Raw genomic sequence first — 15,030 nt, forward strand, 5'->3', positions numbered from 1 at the left:
TCATTTTTAACTGCCTTTATGTTGGTCCTTTTGAACTGTGGTGTTGGAGAAGACTCTTGAGAGTCCCTTGGACTGCAAGGAGATCAGCCGTGGGTGTTCTTTGGAAGGAATGATGCTAAAGCTGAAACTCCAGTACTTTGGCCACCTCATGCGAAGAGTTGACTCATTGGAAAAGACTCTGATGCTGGGAGGGATTGGGGGCAGGAGGAGAAGGGGACGACCGAGGATGAGATGGCTGGATGGCATCACTGACTCGATGGACATGAGTTTGCGTGAACTCCAGGAGTTGGTGATGGACAGGGAGGCCTTGTGTGCTGTGATTCATGGGGTCGCAAAGAGTCGGACACGACTGAGCCACTGAACTGAACTGAACTGATGCTGGTTCCTAGAAGAAAAATGAAGCCAGTGGGTGGTCATTAAAATATCAGTGAAGAGGAATATTAGTAAAAGCATTGAACATTTCCCTGTTAAAGTAGACTAAAACAAGACGTTGTACTCTGAAAGAGACACCCTGTAGCATTAAACCAAACTGAACCACCACCACCAACAAAAAAAACAGCTCTGAAACTGTTTAGTATTGTGGTTTTTAGTGGCACAGGTGTTTCAGGGAACACTTTTCATATTTCCGTACAACAGACAAGCTTGTTATCTCCACCTGTTGTCTCTTTCCTCCATAATATAGTGTTTCAGTGAATTTGATTCAGTTGTTACCAAACCAAACTTGGATCTGCTCACCCATGAGCGCTCAAGCTAATCTCCTGACATGGGATTGTGCTGAGGGAGAGTGCAACATTTATATTGTGAGCCCAAACAAGGAGAATGTGGGGTGGGGTGGGGTGGGGTGGGGTGGGGGGGCGGGGGGAGGCAATCCGCGTGTGTGCGCGTACACACACACAGTTGGCTTTCAAAGAAATGTTTTTAAAGACAAAATGAGGGAGAGGAGGTGGGATGTGTAATCAACTGGTGGAGTGGTAATTGGGAATCAACACCATCAACCTGGTCCAGCCAGTTTGGGGTGTAAGTGCTGGTGGTCAGCATGCAGTTGACTTCTTCCTCCTGGTGGGGATATCAGTATCTGTGAAGTAGCTCAAGGATATGACTCAGTATCATCTGTATAGCCCTTGAGAAGAAACTAAAGGTCCTTGATTTTGTTTAATGGCTAAATTATTAATATTTTGTCTTGATTAATTTCTTTGTTTCTTCATTTCTCACTTTTGATTAAATTTGCTCTTTGGAACTCAGGGAACTTTAGGAGACTAAAGTTTTTCTATAAACAGTAGGCAGATGGAGGGGAGTATTGTCTGACTTGGCAGTTTCGGGTTTGCCTGGTGGCTCAGTCCATAAAGAATCTGCATGCATTGCGGGGGACCTGGGTTTGATCGTTGGGTTGGGAAGCTCCCTTGGAGGGGAACATAGCAATCCACTTCAGTGTTCACAGAGAAGCCTGGAAGGCTACAGTCCGTGGGGTTGCAAAGAGTCGGATATGACTGAGCAGCTATCACACAGCACACACATGGTGTCCTCCTCAGTCACACAGGAACGACGGCATCTGTCAAAGATAGTGTGCAGCTTGTATTATTTTTCTGTTCCAAGGGAAGGTGGCTGCCCTGATTTGGAAATCAAGGATCAACCTACACATGTTGCAGTACTTCTGAAAATGAGGAACTGTAGCAGCATCACCTGGGAACTTGTCAGACTTGAAAAATCTTGGGCCCCACCCCAGACCTACTGAATCAGAAATAGACACTAGGGAGGTGAGGTGGGGATGGTTCCTACTATCTGTTTTCATAACCGCTTGGGTGATTTAGATACATTCTGGAGTTTTAGAGCTGCTGCGCTCAAAGATAAGTGACACGAGATGAGGCATTTTTGTTTTGCTCAACACCGTATCTCTAGCATCTAGATCAGTGCCTGTCTAATTATTAATAGGTTTATAATAAATGCTCACTAATAAATATTTTCAGTCTGAGACTGTCAATCTCAGTGTAAAATCTTTGGTGGTTGAACCTGGGGGGCAGAAGCAAATTGTTCAGGTGCACCGAAGCCTAAACAACTGTCAGATATTAGTGAGGTGGGCATGACGGTGTGACCAATTTGAAACTTGAGGAATGAGAGATGACATGTTGAGTCACCCGTGAATAAAAAATGAAGCCGTTCAGGTAGTTTATGTCAATGGTATATTCAGAGTAAATGAAGCTTTAGCAGCCACGGGGTCAAAGGCTTTGAAGCACATGATGAATAGCTGCTGCTGCTGCTGCTGCTGCTGCTGCTGCTGCTGCTGCTGCTGCTGCTGCTGCTGCTGCTGCTGCTGCTGCTGCTGCTGCTAAGTCGCTTCAGTCGTGTCCGACTCTGTGCGACCCCATAGACGGCAGCCCACTAGGCTCCCCCGTCCCTGGGATTCTCCAGGCAAGAACACTGGAGTGGGTTGCCATTTCCTTCTCCAATGCATGAAAGTGAAAAATGAAAGTGAAGTCGTTCAGTTGTATCCAACTGCTCGCGACCCCCTGGACTGCAGCCTACCAGGCTCCTCCATCCATGGGATTCTCCAGGCAAGAGTACTGGAGTGGGGTGCCATTGCCTTCTCCGTGATGAATAGCTGGTGTTCACCAACTCAGCAGAACCAAAGTGCCTGAAGTACTGAGTCTTCTTTGTTTGTAGGTGCAGCTGCCTCACTTGCGGTATCAGATGTTAAAACATGGGACTCACCAAGCAGTACCTGCGCTATGTTGCCAGTGCAGTCTTTGGCCTTATTGGCAGCCAAAAAGGTAACATTGTCTTTGTGACACTTCGTGGTGAAAAAGGACGCTATGTGGCAGTACCAGCCTGTGAACATGTTTTCATCTGGGACTTAAGGAAAGGAGAGAAGGTAAGCCAGCAGTCATCCAGGTTGATACTATTTATAGGTATTTGAGGGCGGAGGCAGAAGTGGGAGAGGTCTGTCTTATTATGCACAGATTTTTTTCTTTAATGTGTGTGCCTCTAGAAATTGTTTTTTTAAATCTTTGGATCTGGATAGCCAGGTATTTTATTGTGAAATAGAAGACAATAGAAAAGATTCTATTGTGTTCTTCTGCACTAAACTCTGAAAAGCACAACGAAATAGGAGCTTATCTCTTAGGTATTTCTTTGTAGTGATGTTACCAGGTAATTATTTGTAATCATTATTTCCACCATTGTTTTTCATTTTTATTCACTGTTTTTTCTCTGCCAGTTCTCCACTTTTCAACTTCTACTTGCCCTCAGAACTAATTGTAGAATTCTTATAGTTGTTTTAGTCGCTAAGTCGTGTCTGACTCTTTTGCAGCTCCATAGACTGTAGCTTGCCAGGCTTCTCTGTCCATGGGATTTTCCAGGCAAGAATACTGGAATGGGTTGCCACTTCCTTCTCTAGGGGATCTTTCCAACCCAGGGATCGAACTTGCATCTCTTTCATTGCAGGTGGATTCTTTACCCCTGAGCCATCAGGGAAGCTCAGTTACAGAATATTAGGCATTTAAAAGGAACATGTTGACTGAATGTTAAGCAGATGAGGCCAAAACGTTGTTAAACTATCCTTTGATATTTTGTATAACTCTGAATTCCTAAGCCTACCACTTCTGCCAAACCAAATACAGGCATTTTGATCTTGTCCACTCTCTTTAAGACTCCCACCAGGTTAATACTTTGATACTTATTGTCCCTCAAAGTCCCTTGGGGATAAACCACTCTAGTGCCATGCACATTGGTTTCTGAGATGAGGCTCAGTTAAAGTAAGGATGTGTTTATAAGCCTTTATGGAAAATCATTTGGTGTTGACATAGAATGAGGACTTAGGAATTTATTCCTTTGCCTGGGAAATTTTGGCATGTATTATGCTAATGTAGAGCTTTGGAGAAATAGTGTAGTATAGCTTTACATTTTCTTGAATGTTTCATTACCCAGTGAAAATAGTAGTTTTGTATTAAAGAACTTGAGACAGAATGCAGAGTTTCATTATTATTCAGAAGAGTGATTTGGAATTATTGATGCTTTTAATTTCACTGTGCCTAATCAGTCCCACACTTTTTCCTTGATGACATGCTTACCTCCTCTACATTATTTTCAATTTTTATTATTTCAGATCCTCATCCTTCAGGGGCTTAAACATGAAGTCACTTGTTTGTGCCCCTCCCCAGATGGGCTGCACTTAGCTGTTGGTTATGAGGATGGATCTGTCCGAATCTTCAGTCTCCTGAGTGGAGAAGGAAATGTGACCTTCAATGGGCATAAAGCAGCCATCACATCCTTGAAGTATGATCAGCTAGGAGGCAGGCTGGCTTCTGGATCCAAGGTGAGACCTTGAATTAGGTGCCCTGACTTTGATCTGGCAAAGGAGCATAAGACTAATGCTGAAGCAGGTTGTTCACAAAAATTGTTGGTTGAAACAGTGGGCACTCTGTGTACAAAACAGTATCAGTGGTAGTATAGAGTGAGAAGGATGCGTTTGAATTGGGTGGTCCATCTTGTTTCCTGTCAGATTCTCTGATTAAAGCCTATAAAATATGGGAACAAGATGAGGCTGTCCATGATAATTACCATGTAACATCGTTGTACATTTGCCTACCCAAAACAGTACACAAGTGGGTGGATGAAACATACTGGAAAGGCAGAGTCAAAATGATGCTTCTTGGCCATTCATTTTGGTAAAATTTCTCACTTTCCTGTATCTCAGTCATTAGGTAGAAAATAGAATGTAAATGATTCCATTTACACTTGTGTGTTAAGTAATGGACACAAAAATACTGTGAAACTTTACTGAAGAATGTAACAAAGACTTGAATGACTAGAGACACAGGCCATGTTCTTGAATGGCAAGACGAAGCGTTGAGATGATACTCCTATGTTCTAATTAGTTTATATAGATAAAACGATTAAACATACGAAAGATTTTTTTTTTGTCTTTGTTTTTGAACATGACCAAATGATTTAAAAGCGCATGTGTAAAAACAAATGAATAATAAACAGAGTTTTGGGAAAAATTAATAAAAGGGTTTCTGATTATTTTTCAGGGTTGGATTTTTTTTAAGAGGTTTCAGATACTACAATGCATTATGAAGTCATAATTTATAATATGTTATCTCAAGCTGGCATTAATACAAAATAGTCAGATTATTGCAACCAAATGGGAAGACAAGAAACATATCCACTTGATATACCTAGTTAGTGTGTGTATATATATAAATTTCCTAATTAGTTTATTTTAAAGGTGACATTGTGGAGTAGAAAAACAATGGTCTACTTCTGAAGTAGTACTTAAACAATTGGCTCACCATGTGGGGAATTTTATGTTAAAACTTTACCTCATGCCATGTACCAAAAAATTTCTCAAAGACTTAAATATTAAATCATGGTATTTTAAATAAGCTAGAAGATATATAAACAAATATCTGATATCAAGGTGATAAAATATCTGATTTCAATCTGATGAAAAGACTTCAAGCCTATCAGTAAGGAAATAAATTAGAAAGGAAAATTTGAATGCTTAATATTTGAATATTTACAATGTATTTTAAAACATTAAAACAATATAAGAAGGTTGTTAAGAGTAAATCCTAAGAGTTTTCATCACATGGAGAAATTTTTTCTCTTTTTAATGGATCTAAATGAGAAGATGGATGTTAGCTGAATCTATTACGGTAATCATTTCAAAAGATATGTAAGTTAAACCATCATGCTGTATGCCTTAAACTTATACAGTGATATATGTCAATCATTAAGTAAAACTGGAAAAAATAAAGAACAATGAAAAAGGGAAAGGATTTCATAGTTCTAGTATAAAAGGCAAATATTAATATCATGTCTTAATAACAACAAACAAGTAAATAAGACCCAAAGGAAGACGAAAGACGTGACTTGACAGTTCACAGGAGGCAACGAAAGGCCAGTAATCACCACAGAGGACGTACAGAATTTCTCATTGGTATTCAGAAATGCAGATCAGATACTGAGGTAGCCTTTCAACTTGTAAAATTGGCAGTGGTTTTTGAGCAGCTGATAATACCCAGTGCTGAAGGGATGAGAAAACTGGCCTTGTCACCCATAGCTCCTGTGGACCTTTAAATTGGTGCAACCTTCCTGGAGGTCATCCTGAATTTCAAATTAAATTCCATTAAAATTATTATTCTATTTAAAGGTATTAAAATAGAAAAAAATACCTTTTAACCCAAGAATGTCCGTTTTTAGTCTTTATTCTGATCAGAGATATATAAAAGATTGATGTACAAGAATGGTCATTTCCACATATTTATAATAGCAGAAATTGGTAACTACCTAAATGGCTGAAATAGAAAAAAAATTAAAAATAAATAATGATATATCCTTAAGGTTGGTTACTACATGACTATTAAAAATGAGAAGAGTGTAATGATGTGGAAATAGAGAAATATATTAAAGGAGGAAAAGAAGGTTCAAAACGATAGTAATAGCGCGATCTCAATTAACAGCATGTACGTATACACAAAGACTGGAGCAGTGTACACAAAATATCTATGTTGATCATGTCTGGGTGGCGAAATCAGCTGGTGTTTGTTTCTTTATTTTTCTGTATGCTTTCCAAGTTTTCTATAAGAACTACATATCAACTTTCTAATAAGAATATTACACCCTGTTAGTCAAGTTAGGCGTTATGTGATAAAGTTCTTCTATTGATTTGATTCCTTTAGGACACGGATGTTATTGTGTGGGATGTGATCAATGAAAGCGGCCTCTACCGTCTAAAGGGACACAAGGACGCCATCACGCAAGCATTGTTTCTACGAGAAAAGAACCTGCTGGTTACGAGGTAAAGTAGTAGTAACAGTTTCGGGTCCAGTTCTTTTTCTAGGTGAGTTCACAGTGAGGCTTTCACAGAAGGAATTTGCTTGATTCCTTACTCGTTTCTTCACACTGCACCCAAGCTCAGGTGCTAGTTTCCTCTTCTCTCTGCTTTCCTCTCCCCGTGCCTCCCCTCCCCAACTGTATCATGGATGCTGTGCAGAGTTCTTTATAGCATTTTTTAATTCCTTTTTCTGATTTGTCATCATTTCCCCTTGATATCAGCTTTTCCATGTTCCTTAACTCTGACAGATGCATGAACTGTCTATTTTCTGGATCCCTAGAAAGTCAGGAAAACCGAATATGGAACAGTGGGCAGATGTGACGACTAAATGTTTGTTTTAACCTGCCTCTTTAAAAGAGATTTATTTACTCCATACTTAGGGCTCCTGGACATCTAATAGGTTGAACCATTTGTATGGGTTAAAAGTGATATGTCAGATACCTGCAGTTTCATATAGTTCAGCCTAAATGTAATAGTTACCATTCCTAAGGAATGGCTACCCAGGAAAGTTTGAGATCCAAAATGTTGCCAGGAAGTAATTAGAAGGACCGTAGTAATTAGTAAGAACCACAGAAGAACCAGAAGCAGTGTAGAGGAGCAGCACAAAAAGCTGTCCAAATGGTGGATTTGTCCCTGTGGGGTAGGATACAGGGGTGGTAGCGTTCTTGTTCAGATAACACGAGGCAGTGACTCTACAGTTCTGCTAGAATATACATACACCTGATAGCTTAGGGGATGTAAGGAAAAGGAAATGACACCGGGAGGTAGGATTATATAGGAAAGGTTTTGTAAATTGGGTTTTAGGGTATCTCCAGTTTTAATCCTGGTACCAGCGTTATGGTAGATTTCTACTGGTGAAGAAGCAGAGAACAGGCATTTGAGGCAGGAGATTAAGAGCCAGTAAATGGGAGGTTTGGGGAATGGTGCCAAAGAGCTTGATTTTGATTTCATAGAGAATCTTGAGTTAGTGCAAAGTTAGAAAATTGAGATTATCTGCCAGGGGTATATTGGATGTGATGAGGTAACAGGAATAGACAGAGACCACATAAGTTATTAAAATATAAAATAATTCAGGCAATAGTACTTAGAATCAGGTTTGTGTACAGAAGTGGATTGGAAGGAATCAGGGCTTAGAGACTTCCCAGAGGAGGCATTTTCAGGACCTGGAGACTAGCTGAACATTGGAAGACAAGGAAGCAAGAGAGGCTGTGCTCTTTCTGAGTTAGACAGATGAAGGAATGTTGATGCTGTGGCTATGGAAATGATGTGTAACAGCCCAAGTTTTATGTTCTGTAGCACTCTGAATTCAAGGTTATTTTGGGGACATTTTATTTTTCTACCTCAGAATAGCCATATAGAGAATTAGGATTCTTTTTTTCTTACCCCACCCCCCCCAGCAAAAATGGATTTATTTAGGATCAGCAGAGAATTGCCATTTCATTCCCATTCAGCAAGGGGAAAAGAGCACTTTTATAGAGGGGAAGGGAAGTTGGGTGGCTATAATCAGTGAAGAGTCCATGGCTTTTCATTCACTCAGTTCTTGCCAGGAAAGAAGAGGAGTGTTTTGAGAGTTAGGATTCTTTTTTTAAAAGAAAGGTAAATATTAACATTAGACATAATTGCTATGTATTATGTCTTTTTAAGGCAACAAATGAGTCCTTGATCTTCATGTTCATTTGATTCTTCCTAATAAGATTTTTTATTCCTATTTCTTCTTTTAGTGGGAAAGATACCATGGTGAAATGGTGGGACCTTGATACCCAGCACTGTTTTAAAACAATGGTTGGCCACCGAACTGAGGTACGTGTAGGGTTATGGGGCCAGGGCAAGAATGGCAAGGCAGAAAGGGAGAGAGCATTTTTTCACTGCTAACAATAATTGGTATGTCCTGTCTTGAGAGAAGTTGGTATGGTGGACAAAGTGCCAACCATCAGAGCAGATAGAGCTGCTCTGGCATTTAGTAGATATTGGCCTTACATTAGTTTTTAACCAATGAATATGGGTTTCATCACTTTAAATTATAAGTGTCCACCTTTATGACTGTAGGGAAGTATAGTGATACTGCATGTATAGTGCCTGGCCTGGTGACATGTAAATAGCAAATTATAGCCATTATAATAGTTACCTGAACATAGATATGTTCCATAGAGATAGGGAATTTTTGCATCTTTGCATCCTCCATGCTTTGTTCATATTAGGCAGAGGCGAAGGTGAATTAGGGGTAAAAACTTCCAGTTGTGGGATGTAATGCATATATAGGGTACATAGTCAATAATATTGTAACAATTTTGTATGTCAGTGGAATGGTAACTCGTCTTAGTGTGGTGATCATTTCAGAATATATAAAAATTGAATCACAGTGTAATATGCCTTTAGCTAATAATGTAAATTATGACTCAGTTATATAGATTTATATGTGTATATACATGTATGTGTGTGTGTATATACACCCTAGAATGCATGAGGAACATAATAAGGAAAAGCAAATTAGACTTTTTTTGTAGATTTGCAACAATACTGTTATTTTCACTGTTTATTCATGCATGTTTGAGTCTAAAAATGATACTCTGACAGACATTAATGGAGCACCTTTTATTTGTAAGCACTGCTGAAAGCAAAGAAGTGCCAGACTTAAAAATTATCACTTGAGTGGCTTCTAATTAGGATTTATTCTGAACAGCCATTATCTAAATTTAAGGATAGGAAATTACAGAGAAACTGCTAGTTACCACATAAACATCAATTCTACCCTAGATCATTTTCTTTCTAAAAGTGAGCTTTCTTTTAGTATCTTTTGAAAAGGTTGCCCTTAGTATTAGACTTTGCAGTGCCAAAGTGATTTGACTACAGTGTACTTAGATTTTTGGGATGTCATGTCCTACATCCTGGATTCCCTTAAATTGTATTATTTGAGTTTTCTTATGCTCTCCAGGTGTGGGGGTTGGTTCTGGTGTCCGAAGAAAAGCGACTTATCACTGGGGCTTCTGACAGTGAACTGAGGGCTTGGGACATATCTTATCTACAAGAGGTAATTGCTTATTTTCTGATCACGGGCAGTGTCATGTTTCAGCAGTTTCATAGTTTTGTTGAATTTAGAATCAGATGTAATTACTGAGTACTTACACGTTGTATTGGAATTTTCTCTTACTGATAACCTGTGACTTCCACACAATTTTTTTTCCTTCATTCTGTTTTATTTCTATGCTCATTTGCACTTGGATGAACAATAGCTTTAGGCTTACAGCTCTTGGTAATGTTAATGTTTTAGTTTATAGGGCTCTTAGCTTGATATTCCTTGATCTTCAGGTGTCCACGGATGGACTTCAGGATATCTGTGACCCTCTTCTCTCAAACAAATATCTATGTAGAATTTCTGTATGTTTATATAAATACGTATGTTCTGAGACGATCTATAACTTTTTCTCGATCCTCAAAGATTTTGTGTGGATAAAAGGTCATGTACCTTTTATCCGGGGTTTAACTGGGGTGAGATATGTGGTGATGTATCCAGTAGCCATTCTGATGGGTTCTACATTAGTAGGCTAGAGTTTATCTTTTCTTTATATAAGCAGAAAATGTAACCTCTCATACAGTGCATTTGCAATTTGTAATGCTAATTTAATCCTTCCTTCTAGAATATAGTAGATCTTTCACCTAAGAATGTTTTAAAATTAATGAGGTCATCATTTTTTCAGTTTGTTATGGAACAATAGTCCTTATACTATGGGAAGTTATTAAAACTTGTATGATGAATAATGTTTTGTTTGTGTTTGACATAGTCTGTTTTTAATATATTCTGATAAGTGTGCTGCCATCAAAGAGGCTTGATCAGAGAGGTCACTAAATGGAAGTTATCAGTAGCCATGAAGACAGGTTTCTAAGTCATTAGGGTTAAGAGTCACCTCCTAGAACTAATTATTTCACTTTTTATTTTCCCATTTTTATAAAAACAGATTGAAGACCCAGAAGAACCAGAACCCAAGAAAATCAAAGAATCTTCTCCTGGTATACAGGACTCACATGAAGCAGAGGATGGTACCCTTGAGATGGATGAAGCTCCTGAGGATGTAATTCATTTTTGTTTCTTACTTTCAGTTGAGTTGAATGCTGGGAAGATATTCATTTTAGGGATGATCTTTGTCACCTGCATTTCTTGGAATCCTATCTTTTCAGGCGTCAACAGAAGTAACTGTTAAGCTTCACCTTTTTTCTTGCTTCTTCTGCAGCGCATCCTTACATGCAGAAAAGCTGGATCCATAATGCGGGAAGGAAGGGACCGAGTTGTGAACCTTGCAGTCGACAGGACAGGCAGGATTCTTGCTTGCCATGTGAGTATCAGGCTCAGGAGAAAGTAACATGGACTCCGCTGTTCCTTTCAGAGACTCATTTAGTATTTGGTGTGGACTTGAATTTTTCTTTGGTCCTTTTAAGATTTCATTATATGGTACCTTGTGGATCTATACTCCCTAGCTTCTGTTAGCATAACAGTAATTGCTAATATCACTGTTATTATTAGCAAACACTGATTAAATCCCTGCTTTTCTAAACAATTTAAAAACATTAACTTCTTCTTTAGTCTTCAGAGGAACACTGTAGAAAGTGGTATATTTCTGCTTTACAGATGAGACAACAATTACAGAGAGATTAAACTGTCTATAGTAATACCAATAGGGAAGAACAAGAAATGTTCTTACAGAGAAAAAGCTAAATTAACAAGTTGCCTCTCCTGGGCTCACATCAGCCTTTTCCTTTTCTAGGGAACCGATTCTGTGCTAGAAGTGTTTTGTATCCTTTCCAAAGAGGAAATTCAGAAGAAAATGGACAAGAAGATGAAGAAAGCTAAAAAGAGAGCAAAGTGTGTTTTCTTAATATTTACTGCTAATAACGTACCCTGGGTGGGCCACATTGTAGTGATAGAAAAATTGGGGCTTCTTTAAAGGAATATTTACTCTGGTTCTGATTACTATTAAATGCTAGGGAAGGTTTTAACGTGTGCTGGTAGTCCAAGTTTTAATTTCTATGTATAGTTTTATAACTTACCATATTCCTAAATCTTGTACTGAGAACCACACAGAACTAGAAAGACAGTACAGATATTTAAACATAGCTTCTGAATGATTTGGCTTCCCTGATAGCTCAGTTGGTAAAGAGTCTGCCTGCAATGTAGGAGACCCTGGTTCAATTCCTGGGTCAGGAAGATCTGCTGGAGAAGGGAAATGCTACCCACTCCAGTATTCTTGGGCTTCCCTTGTGGTTCAGCTGGTAAAGAATCTGCCTGCAATGTGGGAGACCTGGGTTCGATCCCTGGGTTGGGAAGATCTCCTGGAGAAGGGAAAGGCTAAGTGAAGTGAAGTCGCTCAGTTGTGTCCGACTCTTTGCTACCCCATAGACTGTAGCCCGCCAGGCTCCTCTGTCCATGGAATTCTTCAGGCAAGAATACTGGAGTGGGTTGCCATTTCCTGGATCGAACCCGGGTCTCCCGCATTGCGGGCAGACGTTTTAACCTCTGAGCCATCAGGGAAGCCTACCTATTCCAGTATTCTGGCCTACAGAATTCCATGGACTGTATAGTCCATGGGGGTCGCAAAGAGTCAAACACGACTGAGTGACTTTCAGTTTTCTAAAGGATTTAATTCTGAGAGGCTAGCAGTGTGTCTTCAATGACAGCAGCCTATACAGAAGGGGACTGGGTTGCTTGGTGCTGACCTGTGGGACTGTGAGAAGGAAGACTGGTTGGACAGTTACATAATTGAAGTTTAGGACAGTATCACCTTAAATAGGTCATTATAGCTATAGAAATCAGTTTCTCAGTGGTTGAAATTTATCAAGTCTCAAAAAGTCATCCTTTCTTAAATTTTTTATTTGCTAGAGCAGATCTTGTGAGACCTCTGGTTTACTTGACATGGTTGAGTTGCTAAGTGTAGGCTAATGGATTTTCTAAAAAGTCCCAAAGATAGATAAGCTTACCAGAAACACTTCAGTGGAATAGTTTGAACTACGAATACTCATCCCTAGCAATTTTATGGACTTCAGCGTTTGGAATCCATTTATTAAGGGTACCTGTTAGATGGAATAATACTTTATAATAATTGGATTGTGGTTCACAGTGCATTTCTACATACACCTCTCTGTTTAATTTTCATGGTAATTCCATGTGGTTAAATGACTTTCCCACATGGGTTGTTGGTCTCAGACTAAAACTTGACTCAAGTAATAGCAAAACTTCTAAAAAAGTGATAGGATGATAGTCTTTTTTTCTTTTCTCCTTTAGATTAAATTCTTGCAATGAGGAGGAAGAAGACCTTGAAGTCAATGTCAAAATGACTTTGCAAGATGAAATCCAACGGGTGGCTAATATCAAAACTTCTGCCAAAATCAAGTGAGTGAAGATGTAGTAGCTGAAGTATCTGAAGTGTTATAGAAATAGTAAGCTGCAAAGTTGTATCACCTTTTCATGCTGTTTGTAAGCAGTCACTACAAATTATATCTGGACACGATGGTTGCTCCTGCTCACCATGGCCTCACTTATTCATCATCTTCTGTTTGTTTCATTAGGATAGCCTTTTATCTTTTCATTTATAGTTCTTTACTGCTGCTAATTATAATTACAAAGAAAAACGGATAGCCCGTATTCCAAAAGGATTTTAGGTCACTTAGAAAATATACACAGAAAATCAGATCCAGTATCTGAGCTCAGGTTTCTTGGACTTAGCCTGTACTTGACTACTGTCCAATACTCAGAGCACTCTTAGAAGTAAAATCCTTTACACTTGTTAACTTACAAGTGGAGGGCATTGCCAAGCCTTTCTCCTAAAAATAAGTTAATGCTGAAAATGAAGATGGTTGCTGGAACATTTGAACATCTGAATATTTTCTCATGCAGATCCTTTGACTTGATTTATACTCCTCAAGGAGAGTTAAAGGCGGTTTTCCTGCTGCAGAACAACTTGGTGGAATTATATTCACTGAATGCTTCCACGACGGGTCCTCAGCCTATCCGGACAAACAGAATTACCATCGGAGGTCATCGCAGTGACGTGCGGACTTTGTCATTCAGCTCAGACAATATTGCTATCCTTTCGGCAGCAGCTGATTCCATTAAGATATGGAACAGGTTTGTGAAGTGATGCCCTTCTGTAGCTCTACTCAGTAAAGTTTTCTTCCCTTTGAGTTAGTTTTTAGTACTCTTGATGATTAGTTTTCCTTAGGGCCCTAAATACAGTCCCTTGAAAATGTATTTTCAGTGCATTTTGACTGTAGACCTGTGGAGTTTAGAGTAGGAAAAATTGCCTTTTTAAATTTGGTGCAAAGAATGCAAGTTTATTCCATGTCTAAAGCTTATTGCTGTACTTAGTTAGACACAAACACACCAGCTACTCTAAATTCAAGTAGGCTCTTAGTGCTTTCCAGTAACTTTATCTTGATTTCTAATTCCTCACTTTCCTAGATGACTGTCATACTTCTTTCTTCTCATACCTCACACCTCTTGCCCCTTTAAGCTGATGACCTTGTTTTCTAGTTCACTGAAGAAATCAGTTTAGTCGCTCAGTTGTGTCCGACTCTTGCAACCTCATGGACTGCAGCATGCCAGGCTTCCCTGTCTGTCACCAACTCCCGGAGCTTGCTCAAACTCATGTTCATTGAGTCGGTGATGCCATCCAACCATCTTAGCCCCTGTTGTCCCCTTTTCCTCCTGCCTTCAATCTTTCCCAGCATCAGGGTCTTTTCCAATGAGTCAGTTCTTCATATCAGGTGGCCAAAGTAGTGGAATCATCCAGAAACATTCATATGCTCCCATTACAACTGGCAATTTAGCTGCATCTGTATCACATAATCTTTCTTCCTATGACTGATAGTGCTCCTAACCAAAAGTTAATCACAACCTATATATATCTACTTCTGGCAGTTTTCCTCCCTCTCTTGCATCATTAATTTTCCTTCTCTGTTGGGTCATTCCTATCAGCATAAAGATATCTGAGGTGGCCCTAGTGGTCAAGAACCTGCCTGCCAATGCAGGAGACATTAAAGAGACTCGGGTTCAATCCTTGGATTGGGAAGACCCCCTGGAGGAGGGCGTGGCAACCCACTCCAGGTTTCTTGCCTGGAGAATCCAGTGGACAGAGGAGCCTGGTGGGCTACAGTCCAAAGGGTCGCAAAGAGTCGGACACGACTGAAGTGATTTAGCATGCATACGT

The 15,030-nt window shown here is 39.5% G+C and overlaps 1 protein-coding gene across 3 annotated transcripts in view; it reads left to right on the top strand.

The window, feature by feature from the left end:
* Positions 1-15,030, top strand: part of WDR3 (WD repeat domain 3) — a 39,999-nt gene that overhangs the window by 2,830 nt on the left and 22,139 nt on the right. For all 3 annotated transcript variants that reach the window (XM_069602128.1, XM_069602124.1, XM_069602130.1), the window contains exons 2-11: positions 2,659-2,866; positions 4,100-4,309; positions 6,681-6,799; positions 8,557-8,635; positions 9,768-9,863; positions 10,789-10,902; positions 11,062-11,163; positions 11,593-11,690; positions 13,107-13,214; positions 13,719-13,949. In XM_069602128.1, coding sequence (XP_069458229.1) covers positions 2,696-2,866; positions 4,100-4,309; positions 6,681-6,799; positions 8,557-8,635; positions 9,768-9,863; positions 10,789-10,902; positions 11,062-11,163; positions 11,593-11,690; positions 13,107-13,214; positions 13,719-13,949 — 1,328 coding nt within the window. In that variant the 5' untranslated portion in view covers positions 2,659-2,695. The remainder of the gene's footprint in view (positions 1-2,658; positions 2,867-4,099; positions 4,310-6,680; positions 6,800-8,556; positions 8,636-9,767; positions 9,864-10,788; positions 10,903-11,061; positions 11,164-11,592; positions 11,691-13,106; positions 13,215-13,718; positions 13,950-15,030) is intronic.

The sequence above is a fragment of the Ovis canadensis genome, chromosome 1, assembly GCF_042477335.2.
Source record: "Ovis canadensis isolate MfBH-ARS-UI-01 breed Bighorn chromosome 1, ARS-UI_OviCan_v2, whole genome shotgun sequence".
Classification (NCBI taxonomy): Eukaryota; Metazoa; Chordata; class Mammalia; order Artiodactyla; family Bovidae; genus Ovis; species Ovis canadensis.